Source organism: Rhincodon typus, chromosome 8 (assembly GCF_021869965.1).
Source record: "Rhincodon typus isolate 14 chromosome 8, sRhiTyp1.1, whole genome shotgun sequence".
Taxonomy (NCBI): Eukaryota; Metazoa; Chordata; class Chondrichthyes; order Orectolobiformes; family Rhincodontidae; genus Rhincodon; species Rhincodon typus.
Genome location: NC_063339.1, coordinates 76533940 through 76548778, shown reverse-complemented (window position 1 = coordinate 76548778; position 14839 = coordinate 76533940). Strand labels below are relative to the sequence as shown.

The 14839-nt window shown below is 40.0% G+C and overlaps 1 protein-coding gene across 1 annotated transcript in view; it reads right to left on the bottom strand.

Moving 5' to 3' along the window:
• Positions 1–13302, bottom strand: part of LOC109912708 (regulator of microtubule dynamics protein 3) — a 50828-nt gene extending 37526 nt beyond the window's left edge. Inside the window, exons 1-3 of the mRNA XM_048600361.1 lie at positions 12679–13302; positions 4593–4779; positions 1818–1964 (exon numbers count right to left, since the gene is read on the bottom strand). Coding sequence (XP_048456318.1) covers positions 1818–1964; positions 4593–4779; positions 12679–12868 — 524 coding nt within the window. The 5' untranslated portion in view covers positions 12869–13302. The remainder of the gene's footprint in view (positions 1–1817; positions 1965–4592; positions 4780–12678) is intronic.
• Between the last annotated feature and the right edge of the window lie 1537 nt (positions 13303–14839).

Sequence of the window (14839 nt, the reverse complement as noted above, 5' to 3'; positions counted from 1 at the left end):
ACAGTGTTGGGTTTCTTGAATATTATTGGAACTGCAGAGGTTCAGGCAAGTAGAAAGTATTCATTTACAGTCCTCGTGTTTGATCAGGCTTTGGAGTATCAAGAAAACAAATTACAGAATACCCAAACTTGCTGTAATTGCCACAGCATTTAGGTGGGTGATCTAGTTTAGTATTTTATCAATGAATGACACCCCTCTCCTCAGGATGTTAATGAGTGGTGGTGGCAATACCAGCTGGATATCAATGGCTGGTGGTTAAACTCTCTCATGAATAGGTCGTTGTCTGCCACTTAAGTGACCAGTAATTTATTTAGGACACACAACAGTGTTGGCATAAAAGCAAAAATGCTGGAAATCTGAAATATCAGAAACAGAAAATGCCTAAAACAGAGATCAGGCAGCATTTCAAAAGAAACAGTTAATGATCTTACATCAAAACACCATGAAAGGCAAGACCTTTCTTCCCTACTTTTATACATCATTGGCCTTGTAATAAATAACATTCCATTTGCCTTCTTACTTACTTGCCTTACCTGCAGACCCACTTGTGATTCATTAACCGGAACACTATATGGCTACACATTTCTGAAGAAGCTTTGTTGGAACATTTCTGTCCTGGGCCTGCTGCAATGTTTGCCTCAAAGCAAGGTGGTCTATTAAACTGGCAAGCAATTGGGAGATCGGGGTCATTCTCATGGACAGAATCGAGGCGTTTCACAGAACAGTCACCCAGCCTGCACTTGGTCTTGCCAAAGTAGATTGCAATGTGTGCAGCGAATGCAATCAACCAGGTTTTCTTTTAATATTCACTAACGGGACATAGATATCGCTGGCTAGGCCAACATTTATTACCTGTCCCTAGTTGTCCTTGAGAAGGTGATGTTGATCTGCCTTCTTGAACCTCTATGTGTTGTGGGTAGACCTGCTGTTAGGGGGGGGGGGGGGGGGGGGGGGGGGGGGGGGTGGGGGGTGTGGGGCGGGCGGAATTTCAGGATTTTTGATCCAGCAACACCGAAGGACTGGCAACATATTTCCAAGTCAGGATAGTGACTGACTTGGAGGAAAACTTGCAGGTGGTGGTATTCACATGTATCTGCTGTCCTTGTATCTTTAGATGGAAGTGGTTGTGGGTTTGGAAGGTACTATCTAAGGATATTTGGCATTTTTCTGCTGTGCATCTTGTAGATAGTATACGTTGTTGCTTTGGTGTTGCTGGGTCAAATTTCCTCCCTAATGGCATTGTGGGTGGAAAGCCTTGATGTTTGTGGGTATGCTACCAATCAAGTGGGCTGCTTTGTCTTGGATGCTGTCAAGCTTTTTAAGAGTGTTGCTGGAGATGCACTCATCCAGGCAAGTGGGGAGTATTCTATCACATTCCTGACTTGTGTCTTGTAGATGGTGAACAGGATTTGGGAAATCAGGTAGAGTTACTCACTACAGAGGTCCAAGCCTCTGACCTGCTCTTGTAACCACCATATTTTGAGTTGAGTTCATATTCAATGGTTGTCCCGAGGATGTCGATAGTGGGAGAGAACTACGAGTCAAACACTGCTCTACATTCAAACATTCAAGGCTATGGGGCAAGTGCTGGAAAATGGGATTATAGCACATAGGTCAGCGCAGACATGATGGGCCTCTGCTTTGCTGTATGATTCCAGGTCTACAATGAATGCAGATAATTTATGATGCTGAAGGAGTGTCCAATACGTAATTGTCAGGCAATGTTTTTTCATTTCTCACTACTTTAAAACAGACAAAAACATGCAAAACCATGGTGTTATTTTAGATCACTATTCAGTGCAGACTTTTCTACTTACCCTCCTTCACTCTCTGTTTCAGCACTGCTCTTATTCCCAGCGCTGGATGTGAAATAGATGGAGTTTGATTCAGCAGAGTTACTTCTTTCTCTATTAAATCCTATTCTCTTCTTTCTTCCTGATTTTTCGCAATGCTCTAAACGAGACCTTTGTGAAACAAAAAAAACTTAGTGCTTTCATTTTTCTTTTGCATTTACATTTAGCATGATAGATAAATGAGTGGCCTAAATGGAGCCAATGTTTTCTATACTAACGTAATAAAATAGGTTAGTAGTAGCTCTCAACTTCTTGAATGAGGTCAAAAAATTCTGTAATGTAAACTTCAAGAAATCAGTTTGATAAAGTGAAGCTTCAGGATTTTCTCATTTAAATTATAACATCTAGGTCTAAAAAAGTTAGTCAAAACAAGAATTCTACATTGTTTGAATCATGATTTCAGAATGGAGATATCTAAAAAGATTAATGTCTGTTCGTGTCAAACTTTATAAAAAAGGTTTCTTGGATCCTCTGAAACTATCAAAGCATTTGAGAGGTTTTAGAACCAAACTCTGCTCCCAATTTTTCTATACTAATACGTTGTCAGTCTCTGTTGTACCTACGATACAGTTAGGGCTAGGGTTGGGGTGAAGAGGAAAAATGAAGCCATTTCAAGTGTACTAAATGCCTGAAATGATATAAAATGCCTGAAGACACCAATAGGTATAGAAAGTACTAATGGGTCAAGAGAGTTTTAAATATGCTCTGCACTGAAACAGGTTTGTTCTGAGAAGTACTGATAACTTAGATGTACCACAAGTACAGCATCATGCACAAAGTGTCAAATACATGGGCTTCTTTCAGTAAACAACTTCTTATACAACACCCAAACAAACTGGATACTAGACACACCATCTTTCAACTTGGTTGAGGAGTACATTGTTGTTCATGATTGGGCAGAATTGGTCGATTTTAGAGAACAACATCTATGGACTGAAAAACTATTTTGATGTTCAAATTAATGCAAATATTTAGCTTTCACTCACTGAACCATTTCCTTTAATTTGAACAAAGTTCACAGAAATGTAAAACATGATTTTTTTAAAAAAGTATGATTAAACTCCAATTTTCAGTACACTCAAAATTTTCAAATTGTACACATGTAGCTAGGTGATTGTCAGTGGGAGCAGTGTTGGTATTATACCTGAATTGGGTGAAGAAACAATCCTGGAAAATCTTTTACATAAATGGCTGATCTCAGCATTCTGACATCCACTTAACCTAATTCTGTGCATTTGGATTTATAATTTGGACATCTTTATTTGACAAGAAATAGGAGCAATACTTTGACATGAGACCAGAGCCCTGTTTGGCACACTTTTTCTCTACTCTTTCCAGGCAGATTCCAAAGTGCCTAATCTCTTAACTTCCACAATCTGATCCAATGTCCAGATTAAAACTCATGGGAGGCTGAATCTGGAATCAATCGTAAAACAACAGCTGTAAAAACTAGTAGACAACAGAATCCTTCCACCTTGAGTTAGCTATTGAAAGGTTAGGAAAGCAAAGGAAGTGTTGGCTTGGTTTAAAATTATCCAACTAATGATGCATCTATATCCCATTTATTTATTAGAATGCTGGACTAAACGATTCAAATACTAGTGATGTTAGGAACTTGGAGCAAAATAAAATCTAATGAGTGAGAATGTTCCATATTTGCAGAAAATAACCTACCCAAGTCTAGTATTTAGATTTGCAAACACAGCTTTTACAGCAATGGAGCCTGATGTGCAAGCAGCTGTTTTTTTTCAACCACTAACAGAACGAAGCTGCACAAATGCAAAGCCCATCTGCCTGAAAAATTCATAAGGATCCCATATGCTTAGTATTTGCTTTGTTATCCTGTCACCTTTGAAAAATTTGTGCACAAACACCTCCTTTTAAATTGTACCACACAGCATTTGTTGTTGCTCCTAATCTGTATCTGACCATCTTTTCATTTATCATAGACCCGGAAAAGTCACCTTCCTTGGTAAATATCGGTGCAAAACACCACCTCTATTACCTCAGCTATGCCTTCTGCCTCTAACAGTAGACCTTAATTTTGGTTTCAGGCAGACTCTGTCGCTTCATTATGCCTATGGAAGATGTTTAGATTTGCTTCTGGCCTTCTGTATATTTCTAATTAGATTTGCTCCACCATTTTGGCCATGCCTTCAGTTGCCTGCGACTGAAGCTCTGTAATTCCCTCCCTACACCTCTGTACATCGCCATCCTCACTTAAGACATTCCTTTAAACCTGTCTCTTTGACCAAGCTTTTGATCTTCTCACCTAATATGCCTGATAGTGTACTTCATTTTAAGAGGTGCTCCTCTGAAGTACCTTTGTGACATTTTGTTCAGAAGAAAGGAACTAAATTTAAAAAAGTTTAGTTTTTGTTAAAAGCCAATTAGTTCACCTTAGCGTTGCTGACAAGCTGCAATATTTTTAGAAAGCCACCTTTTCAAACAAAATGCCATAAAATTTAGTGCCAATTACTCAGAATAGCTAGACAAATGAAAAATTCACATAAACGTAGCAAAGTATGATAGTACTAAGTAACACCGAAAAGTCAATGTTACAAACTTGAATTGAACCAGTGTAATTGAGCTGATAGTGCCTAAAATGAAACATAAGAATAACCTGTTCTCATTATTACAACTCACTTGACAAAACTTAGCTATTATCACTATACATAACTATTTGCTATACAGTTTGGGTACATCAATTTTTACAAAGAAATGCAAAAGAGAGTTTACCTGACATCACCAACAATCTGATCGGTCATTCCAGTCAGACACTCCCGAAGTTCGATCACTTCGCCCTTCAGCTCCTTCACACATTGAAGGATAACATCTAATTGCTCCCATATCTCCAGCTGCTGTTTCTTCAATTCTGCGATGTTACTAGCGTCCTCTGCCGACTGTGTTTTACCTTCCTTTGATGCTAAATAAAAGCAAATTAAATGTTTGAATACAGGTTAAATGCACTTTTGGACCAGATATTCCAGTACATGAGACATATGCTGCAAACTGCAATTTGAACTGCAGCCTTTTTTGCAATGGAGCTTTAGACATACTATCCTGGACGCTGGATGCAAGTAACCACAAACAGTGCCACAAGGCGCAGTTGGAAGGTGCAGGAATAGCAAAGCCACATCCGATGAATTGCATCTTGAGCTCCATCAACTTTGCAGTATTGCGGCAAGTTTTGTTTATTAAAAAGTTAAGCATTTTTAAAAATTACTTTAAGATTCCAAAGGAATTTCATGGATTTTAAAAATATTAAACAAAACAATATTGTAAGTTTTATGATTTGAGTTTAGACAGTTGATGATCATAGTACGTAGCATAGATAAGGGGCTTTTGGGTTCATTCTAACTTTTACAACAGTATTCAAGTCCAAAAGGCTTACACAGTGGATAGTCATTGGAGGTGTTGATTGTTCTACGAGTTTGTTTTTAAATAAATTTCATGTAAGTAAATGACCTTCCTTAATTCCAATCTTGATCATAGACCTGTGGTTAGTAGTTCTAGACATGTTGGTATAGCTATCTGGGATACTTCAGGGCATCCAATACAAATTTGCACGGCAGAGTCAATTCCATGCCATGTTAAAGGATTCAGCTGAAGGGTCCAAACAGCATATCTCTGCCCTCTGATTATTTAAACTACACACAGAAACACCACCTAGACGTGCATGCAGAACATCTTTGGAGTCCTGAAGCAGACAGCAATGAGATTATTTGTTTCCTGCTTTGTCCTAGATGGTGTCAAGCTTCTCAAATGTCGTTGGAGCTGTATTCATCTAAGCGAGTGCAGAGTATTCCAACACACTCCTTACGTGTGCCTTGTGTATGGTATAACTGTCCTAGGTTTTGGGGAGTTAGGAGTTGAATTGCATGATCACAGTACTTGCGTTGTGATTAAGGTCTGACATATTATCATCATTTAGCAACTTGGATTTTTAAAGTTTGTTTTAGAAAAAGTTAGAGACAGTTACTTGGAACAGTGAACTGAAGACATTAAGTCACATATTTTCTTGGAAATAAGTGTCTAGCAGGGCACCTGTGTTGTTAATTGACCAAGTGTTTACAATGATGAGCTACGTGACATTCAGAAAATTAAAATGCCAAGACGCCACTACTAGTTTGAGTTTGTTCAGGAGAATCAGGTTTTCAGTTCAGAAGAACCGTTTCATATCAGCTGAGGAGAAAGTTAGCTTATAAAGTCTTCAAACTGAAAGTTTGTGTCACAGTTTTCAAGCTGTCAGAACCGAAGAGAGAGATTTAGGCCATCAGAGCTGAAAATGGAGTCCAAGGCTATTAGAATTGGAAAGAAGTCTCTAGGCCATTAAAACTGGAAATAGTTAACTAATAAGCAATTAGAGTTAATTAGGAGTGACACCACTGGAATTGTGTATGAGTAAAATTTATTGCTGGGGAAAAGACTGAAACTCTGTTTGGCTATTTGGTTTTTTACTTTTGAATAATAAACTTATGTTCCTTTGTTAAGGGACATCGGCAGCGTCATGTGAATACCTTCAGTGACTAACCACCACAGTGGCCAACCACAAAAGGTAAAAATTCATGGTTATCAGCTGGAGTTGTCCAGCATTGGCATCCAAGGGTTGCCACTGACCACAAACTTAACTGGGGTTGCCACATTGTTAATATGCTAACTATTGTTACTAATGATTTCAGACTGGGTTGCTAAATCTGGCTTGCTAAAACAAACCAAAAAAAGATGTGATCTTTTAGGAACATGGTGGCCTTTCACTGAAACATAAAACCAAACCTGCAGCAATGTGGCTTAACAATAAAATAGAAGTTTAACATGTAAAATAAATCAAGATAAAATAGGAAGAGTTATTTACGTATAGCAAAACTTGAAATATTTCAAGAACTTTTGTTTGCCATGTTTCTTGAAATATTTCTGCAAACTGAACCAAAAGCTTTCCAAACTATGTGTTGATTGACAAATCACGCCAGTCCCTATTGATCAAACAAATTCTCGTTATCACGCCAAAAGACTCCAGTCACCTGCTCTTTTACACATACTGGTTTAAGAATCAATGCTCAGGAAGAAAAAGTGCCAAGTTAATTATTTAACACTTTCAAGCACACAGTTCAAAATCCACAGGCAATTAGTTCAAAATCAAAACTCTAAAATAAAGGATAATGTGACCCTTTTCAAGTTCCACCTGTTCCAGGGATGTGTCATATGTCTGGATAGGTTGACTAAAAATATCTATATAAAGACATATACACCTTACATCCCATAGCTATTTCATGATTTTCACCACCATTGCTAACATTCCTTTTGTTAAAAATAGTCATTGCTCAGCATTTATGTAATACATATGTTACTTACAACTTATCAGCCTAAGTCTGAATGTTAACAAGTCTTGCTGCAAATGGAGCCAGTGAAGTGTGATAAATGATCCCAAATATTACCATCATCATCATCTTTTCACCCCCACTTATGGCCTTAATATGGAGAGCAGGTCATGAAAAAATTTGTGGTGTTGGACTTGCGAAAATGTCCTAAGGAGCTCCCACAGCAATATCCCCGGACTGAGACGTTTGGTCTCAAAAAATCATCTCCCTTTGCAAATCTCCAAGTAGTACAACGTTTTTCTCCTCATTACCATTGACTTCAAATTTGCTTATGGTGCTTGACTCCATATTAGGTTAAATGCTGCCTTCATCTTAAAGGCAGTCACTCACATCTAGAATTCATCCCTTTGTCAATGACTGGACCAAGCTAGTGATGAGGTAAAAATCAAGTGGTCTGGGTGGAACCCAAATTCAGCACTTGTAGTTATAGATAAGACAGTGTGGAGCTGGAGGAACACAGCAGGCCAGGCAGCATTCGAAGAGCCAGAAAGTTGATGTTTTCGGTCAGGACCCTTCTTTTGAGGGATTAACTATAAACATTTATAAACTATAAACATGCGTCCTAAGCGGAGGATGGAATTCCATTACCACCCAGTTCTTCCTAAGCTCCGTGATAGAAAGTGACTGAATCCACTACAGTTGATCAAACAATACATGCAACTATCAGCGTAAACTCTGCATTACACTAAAATATAGAATCTCTCTAATTATACAAAATGATTTATCAAATTAACCAGAAAAAATAGAGTTACAGACAACACAGTATGGAGCTGGAGAAACACAGCAGGCCAGGCATCATCAGAACAGCATCATCTCTGACTGCAGCATCAGCAGTTCTTATTATCTCTCAGTACTGGTAGTTTATTGGTGAGTAAGTGCTACTTGATAGCACTGTTGACACCTTCTATCGTGTTGCTGATGAGATGGTAATTAACAAAATTGGATTTGTTCTACTTTCTAATATACAGAATGTACCTAGATGATTTTCTGCATTGCCAGGTAGCTGTCAGTGTTGTACCTGTACTGGAACAGCTTAGCTAGAGTTGTAGTTAAGCACAAGTGTTCAGCTAGGAAGTTCTCAGGATCCAGATCCTTAGTTGTTTCTACATATCATGTGGAGTGGATCAAATTGGTTAAAGACTGGCATCCCAGACCACTCAGCCTTCTAGCTGATTTTAGAGGTGCCAGTTGGACTGGGGTGAACAAGGTCAGAAATCACACGACACCAGGTTATAGTCTAAGATAACAAGGTGTAGAGCTGGATGAACACAGCAGGCCACGCAGCATCAAAGGAGCAGGAAAGCTGATGTTTCAGGCCTAGACCCTTCTTCAGAAATGTCTAACAGTCTAGTCTAACAGGTTTATTTGAAAACACAAGCTTTTTGAGCCTCGCTCCTTCTTCAGGTGTTAGTGAGAGAGACAGTATCAGACACAGATACATTTAATCAAGTAAAACCTTCTAACTGATTAAATATTTAACAGCATCTTAGGTTTGTTTAATCCATCCTCATCAGTGGTGTGGCCCTTTGGTCTTTTATTTATAAATTCTATGTCTGATACTACCTCTCTCACTAACACCTGAAGGAGGACTGAGGCTCCGAAAGCTTGTGTTTTCAAATAAACTTGCTGGACTATAACCTGGTGTTGTGTGATTTCTGACCTTGTCCACCCCAGTCCAAGGTGAAATACTTTAAAAAGATAATGGTACCTTAATTTGTCGAGAATTCTGACTAAGATCTTGCAGCCCACAGTTCTTACGTTGACCACAACATTCTTTGTTCAGAGTTATAAATTTCTCAAGGAAAGCCATCCATTAGAAAATAGTTTTCCTGCAATGTAACTAGATGTCATTTAATGCAGTAGCACATTTCTATCTTCAGCCATCAATTCAACAACCCCAACAGCAGTTAAGATCTTGAGCTAACATAATTTCAGGTGAGACACAAATCTCAGCGTGAAAAGATTTAAACTCATCATTAACTCCTTCTGCTAATATGATTCATTCAAATTGCTTAGATGGGAGCAATACATTCTTCTTTATTCAATCATTCCAACCTCAAAATTACTAACTCTATTCTAAAAGCCCTACTTTGGTCCACAGCAACACGAATGTAGCTGCTTCACTCAACAATGCAATACTGTTTAGTACCTCTAAACTGAGAAAATACAGGTTATAAGTTAGGGCTAGGGTACAACTTTTCCAGGTAAGGTAGCATTTTGGCCAAAATCCCAACTGTGCTCTGTATGAAGTTTCTGTTACTAGTAATTGTGGTAAAGAGCCAACATGCACAAAGCAAATGATGTCTTGAAGCATGTTATCTCATCAGCAATTCCAACTTCTGAAACTCACTGTGGGTTTTCTTTTCCGGTCACTGCTTTTTTTTTTTAAAAAAAGGCAAGTGTGAATCCAATCAATAATGCTGATTCTGGCATCATTTCTCCCAAGGCTGTCTTCATGGGGACCTTTATTCAGTTCGTTTTTAAAACATCTGATTTTGCATTCTGTACAATGTTAGCAAGACTGAGTTGGTGAAAAACCTTCTCCTTCAGAGATTGTAGTTGTCTTAATGGTGCACCTTTCATGACCATCTTCTTCAGTTCTCTACCCAGCCCGCTTGGTCATGTTATCAACGTGAGCAATAAACTCCTGAGCTTCTGGTTCAGAGGCTACTTACTGTGACACTAGACAACTACCTATGATGATATTTTAGAGGAAATTCAAGGATTTTGATCCAGGGATGGCAAAGAAATAGCAATACAATGTCCGAGTCAGAATAGTATAACTTAGACAGGATATTTGAATATGATGCTGCTTCCACTCTTCCTGGTGATTCGCAGCTGTAACTGAAAGATGTTTGGCTAATTAAGGCTGTGCATTCCGCAATGTACATACAGCCATCACAACAACTGAAAAAGTCTGATACTGACTCCAGCGATTGGAGCTGAACAAGCAGGCTGCCTGGTGCATTTGGAGTTTTTCTGATTGTTATTGCAGCTGCACCTATCAGTTAATTGCTTCAGTATACCTTTGGGTTGAGTTTTGTAGATGTGGACGAGCTTTTGGTACCTTCAAACTCATGCCAAGTACGGTTCACCCATCATGTGTTCACTAATCAAACCGACCCCTGAACCAATATTGCTTCAAGATTTTAAAAAAATCCATGGCCTCCTCATCCCAATTTTGATAATCCCTCAATTCTCCAGTATCTATACTCCTCCAGTTCTGGTCCCTTGCTTGTCCCCAGTTTTCTTCACAGCATTATTGGTAACTTCAGCCTAGCCTTCAAGTTTTGGAATTTCCTTTCTGCCTCTCTTTCTACTGAGATGATACTTAAAATTTATTTGCTCAATCAAACTTCTGGTCACCTACCCCAATATCTCCTTACATAATTCAGTGTCAAATTTTGTTTGAAAATACTAATCTTCTGAAGTGTCTTGGAATGGCTACTATACTAAAGACATTACATAAATACAAATTATTATTGTTGTAGTATATAGTGGCTACATTTCATACTTATTCAATACTATATTGACATCAAGGGAAAGCAGTCTCCTCCAGCACTCAGTTTCTGCATCAATTTTTCTCTGAAGACTGACCAAGTCTGGAGCCCAGTGATTATGGTAGAACCCAAAGTAGACACGGGTGAGAAGATTACTAAGTACTGCTACAGGATGCCTCTGGTGAATTCTTCCCATATTTTAATGATATGTGGGAGGGCCACAAAATGCTGAAAAACCTGTGCAAATACCACACAATTAATTATGTTTTTGTGGATATGGCAGACAGCAACAATTTTCCAAATTCTGTTAAAAGACAGTGTCACAACAGTTCCAAAGAAAGGTGCCTGTAAATGCTTTTGATACCAGTGCCAAGCTCCTCCTTCTGGTTCCATGGTGGAAGGCTGGCCAATGAAGGCAAGTTGTTCTGACAACAGAACTCAGAAGTGGGGATGTGATGGCCTACTAGTATTATCACTGGGCTCTTAATCCAGAGACCTGAGTAATGTTCTGGGGACCAAGGTTTGAATCAGCAGATTGAATTTGCAGCAGATGGTGAAATTTGAATTTAATGAAAATCTGGAATTAAGAGTTCAACGATGACCGCAAAACCATTGTTATTTGCCATAAAAATTCATCTGGATCACTAATGGCCCTTAGGGAAGGAAACTACCATATTTGTCTGGTCTGGCCTAGGTACGACTCCAGACCTACAGCAATGTGGTTGACTCAACTGCCCTTTTGGCAATTAAGGATGGGCAATAAATGCTGTCCCAGCCAGTCATTCCCTCATCCTGTGAATAATTTTCAAAAGTTCTGATGAAAGATCACTGAACATAAATGCCAATTTGTTTTCTTAGTCAACAGATATTTATGTTTTCATTTTGTTTTTATACAGATTGCCTGTTGATATAATCGTAAAATGCTTCAACACTTTCTAACTTTGTGGATCAGAGATACAATGCATTTTATACAATATATAGCATCCACGTTGCCTTACAAAACTAAATCACACAGAATACTCTGTTAATAACACAGTTCATGTTGTTAAACTGAAGTATTCATGGAATGCCACTGGCATTGGTAGTGGCAGGAGAAATTTGAAATGGTGAAAAAAGCTACATGATTTAAGCACACATGGTGGCTCAGTGGTTAGCACTGCTGCCTCACTGCACCAGGTACACAGGTTCAATTCCACCCTTGGGTGACTGTCTGTGTGGAGTTTGCACATTCTCCTCGTGTCTGTGTGGGTTTCCTCCCACAGTCCAAAGATGTGCAGGTGAGGTGGATTGGCCATGCTAAATTGCCCATAGTGTCCAGGGATGTGCAGAGTAGATAGGTTATCGGGGGGATGGCTCTGGGTGGGATATTCTGAGGGTTGGTGTGGACTTGTTGGGCCAAAGGGCCTGTTTCTACACTGCAGGGATTCTATGTTAAATTGCAATTAATGACATGCATTTCACAATCCAAAATGATTTCAAAGATACTGTTAAGTACTTTCCAGAAGTAAACCACTGTAGCAATGAGACAAATATTCTAGACAGGTCTGTCAACAAACTCCCATATCACTATTTATGACTAACATCTATGCACTAGGATTTAGTGAGTCTGTCAGTTCATTCACTTAAAACATTAAAATCAGGGAAACAAATTTAAGGTACTATCATGGGTTTAAAACCCTATAATACAAACTAAAGGGCAATGGGATGGGCACAGGGGTGGAAGAGGAGAACTTGTGGAGTATTGCAATGGATTCACCGTTCTCATAGCAGAATATGATAATGGGAAAGAGGGCAAAAGACAAAGGGTTACAATGGCATGGATTAAACAGTAAACAGCATGATCCGAGTAACATAGGCAAGTGTTTGTAAAGGATGTTCTGGTGAGTTAACTATCTCATTGCATAAAGGAAGTCACACTACAATAATCCACCCAGCTTTATTACTCACCTGCCTGGTTCTGCACGGTTGGCTTGCTGGGTTTCACATTGCTGAAGTCAAGTGTCTCGTGTTTGCCCCGACAGGTCCTCTTCCCCCATCCCCTACTGTAGGCTAGATACAACAGACCGAGGCCAGTCGCTGCCCCCAGACCCAGCCCCAGGCTCGCCCGGGACCCGCATATACTAAGATCCCCGCTCATTATCCTTGTTTCGATCCCTTTTTGGGCTCACCCTGCATCACATAGCAGTGGCAACTAGTACATTCACGAACGTGACATTACTTTGAGGGGAAGGGAGGAAGGGTTTGGTTTCTGGTGTTACCAGCAGGGTCGGGTCTGCCTCCCCGAAGTAGCAGGATGCCAACGTTGCACCAGGATTTAGTCTCTTGGCGCCGTTTACCCCACCCCACCACGAGCCGGAGGGGAAACCTTCCCCCTGTTTAAATGCCTAACGGTCCGCCTCGCGCCGGCTGGGCAACAACTATCAACCGCGGGATTTGCTTCATCGCTCGCTTCTCCGGCGCCTCTAGGACCCCTTCAATGCGCCAATAATGCAGTTTCGTTTTTATTATTGTTATTGTTGTTGTTGTTGTTATGATTGGCGGTGTCTGTCGTTATCTTTGCTTTCCCCGTGTTTCACTTCCACACCCTCCTATCATTTTTCCCTCCCCCTTTGCCTCTGCCCGAACCCTTGTTGCGAGCGGACCACCTTTTGTGCTACGGAATAAAAGAGGTCCGCTGAGCTTGCCCCTCCTGCCGGAACCGCCGGTGCTTCAGCATGGGTTCCGGATCTCTTTTCTGCCTCTGCGGCGCTTTAACCGTTTCCGAAAAGGGGGAAATCGCTCGATAGCTTTCTAGACGTTTTTGCGCCGGATTTGAGGTAATTAGTGGGACCAGTGAGCATTCCGACTCGAGTTGGACGCCTGGGGAGCCGACGGCAAGCAGTATCGAGGGGGAGTTGCACTGCTGAGAATGGTTATAACCCTTCGTTATAACCTTTAAACCGAAGCCTTCACTCGCCTCTTTGGGTGTTTATTCTTGTTTTGTCGATCGAAGATCCCAAGTGATAATAAGAAAGACCGGGGGACCTCTTATGCTACGGTGTCCTGGAAGAATGTTCTCTTCCCAGAGCCACGACTCCCTAACTCCAACGGCCTTTAAAATTGTGTCTATTGATACAGCATCAAATTAATACTTTTTTTTCCCTAATCAAATCTGTTCACAGATGTTATTACACACCTCTGGAGCAGGTGGGACTTGAACGTGGGCCTCCCAAGTGCAGGGGTAAGGACACTACCACTGCACCACATCGAATTTATATGTCCTCCCTTTAATTTAATAAACTGTGCCTATATGTCACCAAACATAATACTGACACCCGAGATGTTGGGACTTATTGAAAAATTGGATCTTAAAAGTAGGCGGGAGGGAGGAAGGTGGAAGGTTTAGAGAGACAATGCAAGAGGGTTGATTGAATAATGGTACAATTTGGAATATAAGCATTATAGTTTTACATGAGCTCAAGTTGATTGAAAATACAAGTGGGCGACCAGACAAAAGAGCAATGGAATGTGGATCTGTAGGCATTCATGCAGGTTGCAGTAGTCAATGTATTGAAACAGACATCGAGACAGGTGGCCTTATGGAGATGGAAATAGGCAGTCTTGGTGATGGAGAGAGACAGCTTCAGACGGCAGTGGCTGGGAAGGGTTTCGAGGTAGTGGTTAGAAATTGAAATTGTGTTAAGGCCGACAATAGCTTTCACGTTCCTAATATTGGAAACAAATCTTAGCTCTTTAAATTGAAGCACTGTAGGTATGGTGCATGGTCATTGAGAGATAGATCAGTGCATGTGTCAATGTACATGTGGAATTTAAAGTGTTTCAGTGCATAATCATATATTGTAGACAGACAATGAAGTTTTGAATAGATTATGCAATTTTCACCAGATATCCCATCCTTTTATCTTACTATGGGGGTGGTCTGTGATGAATCAACTGAAGGTTTTTGGGCCTAAGACACTATCCTGAGGAACTCTTGCTCTGAAGAAGAGTCGTTTTAGATTCAAAATGTTAACTCTGTGTCTTTCTCCACAGATGCTGCCAGACCTGCTGAATTTCTACAGCACTTATTGTTTTTATTTCAAAGATTCACTGTCTGCAGTACTTTGGT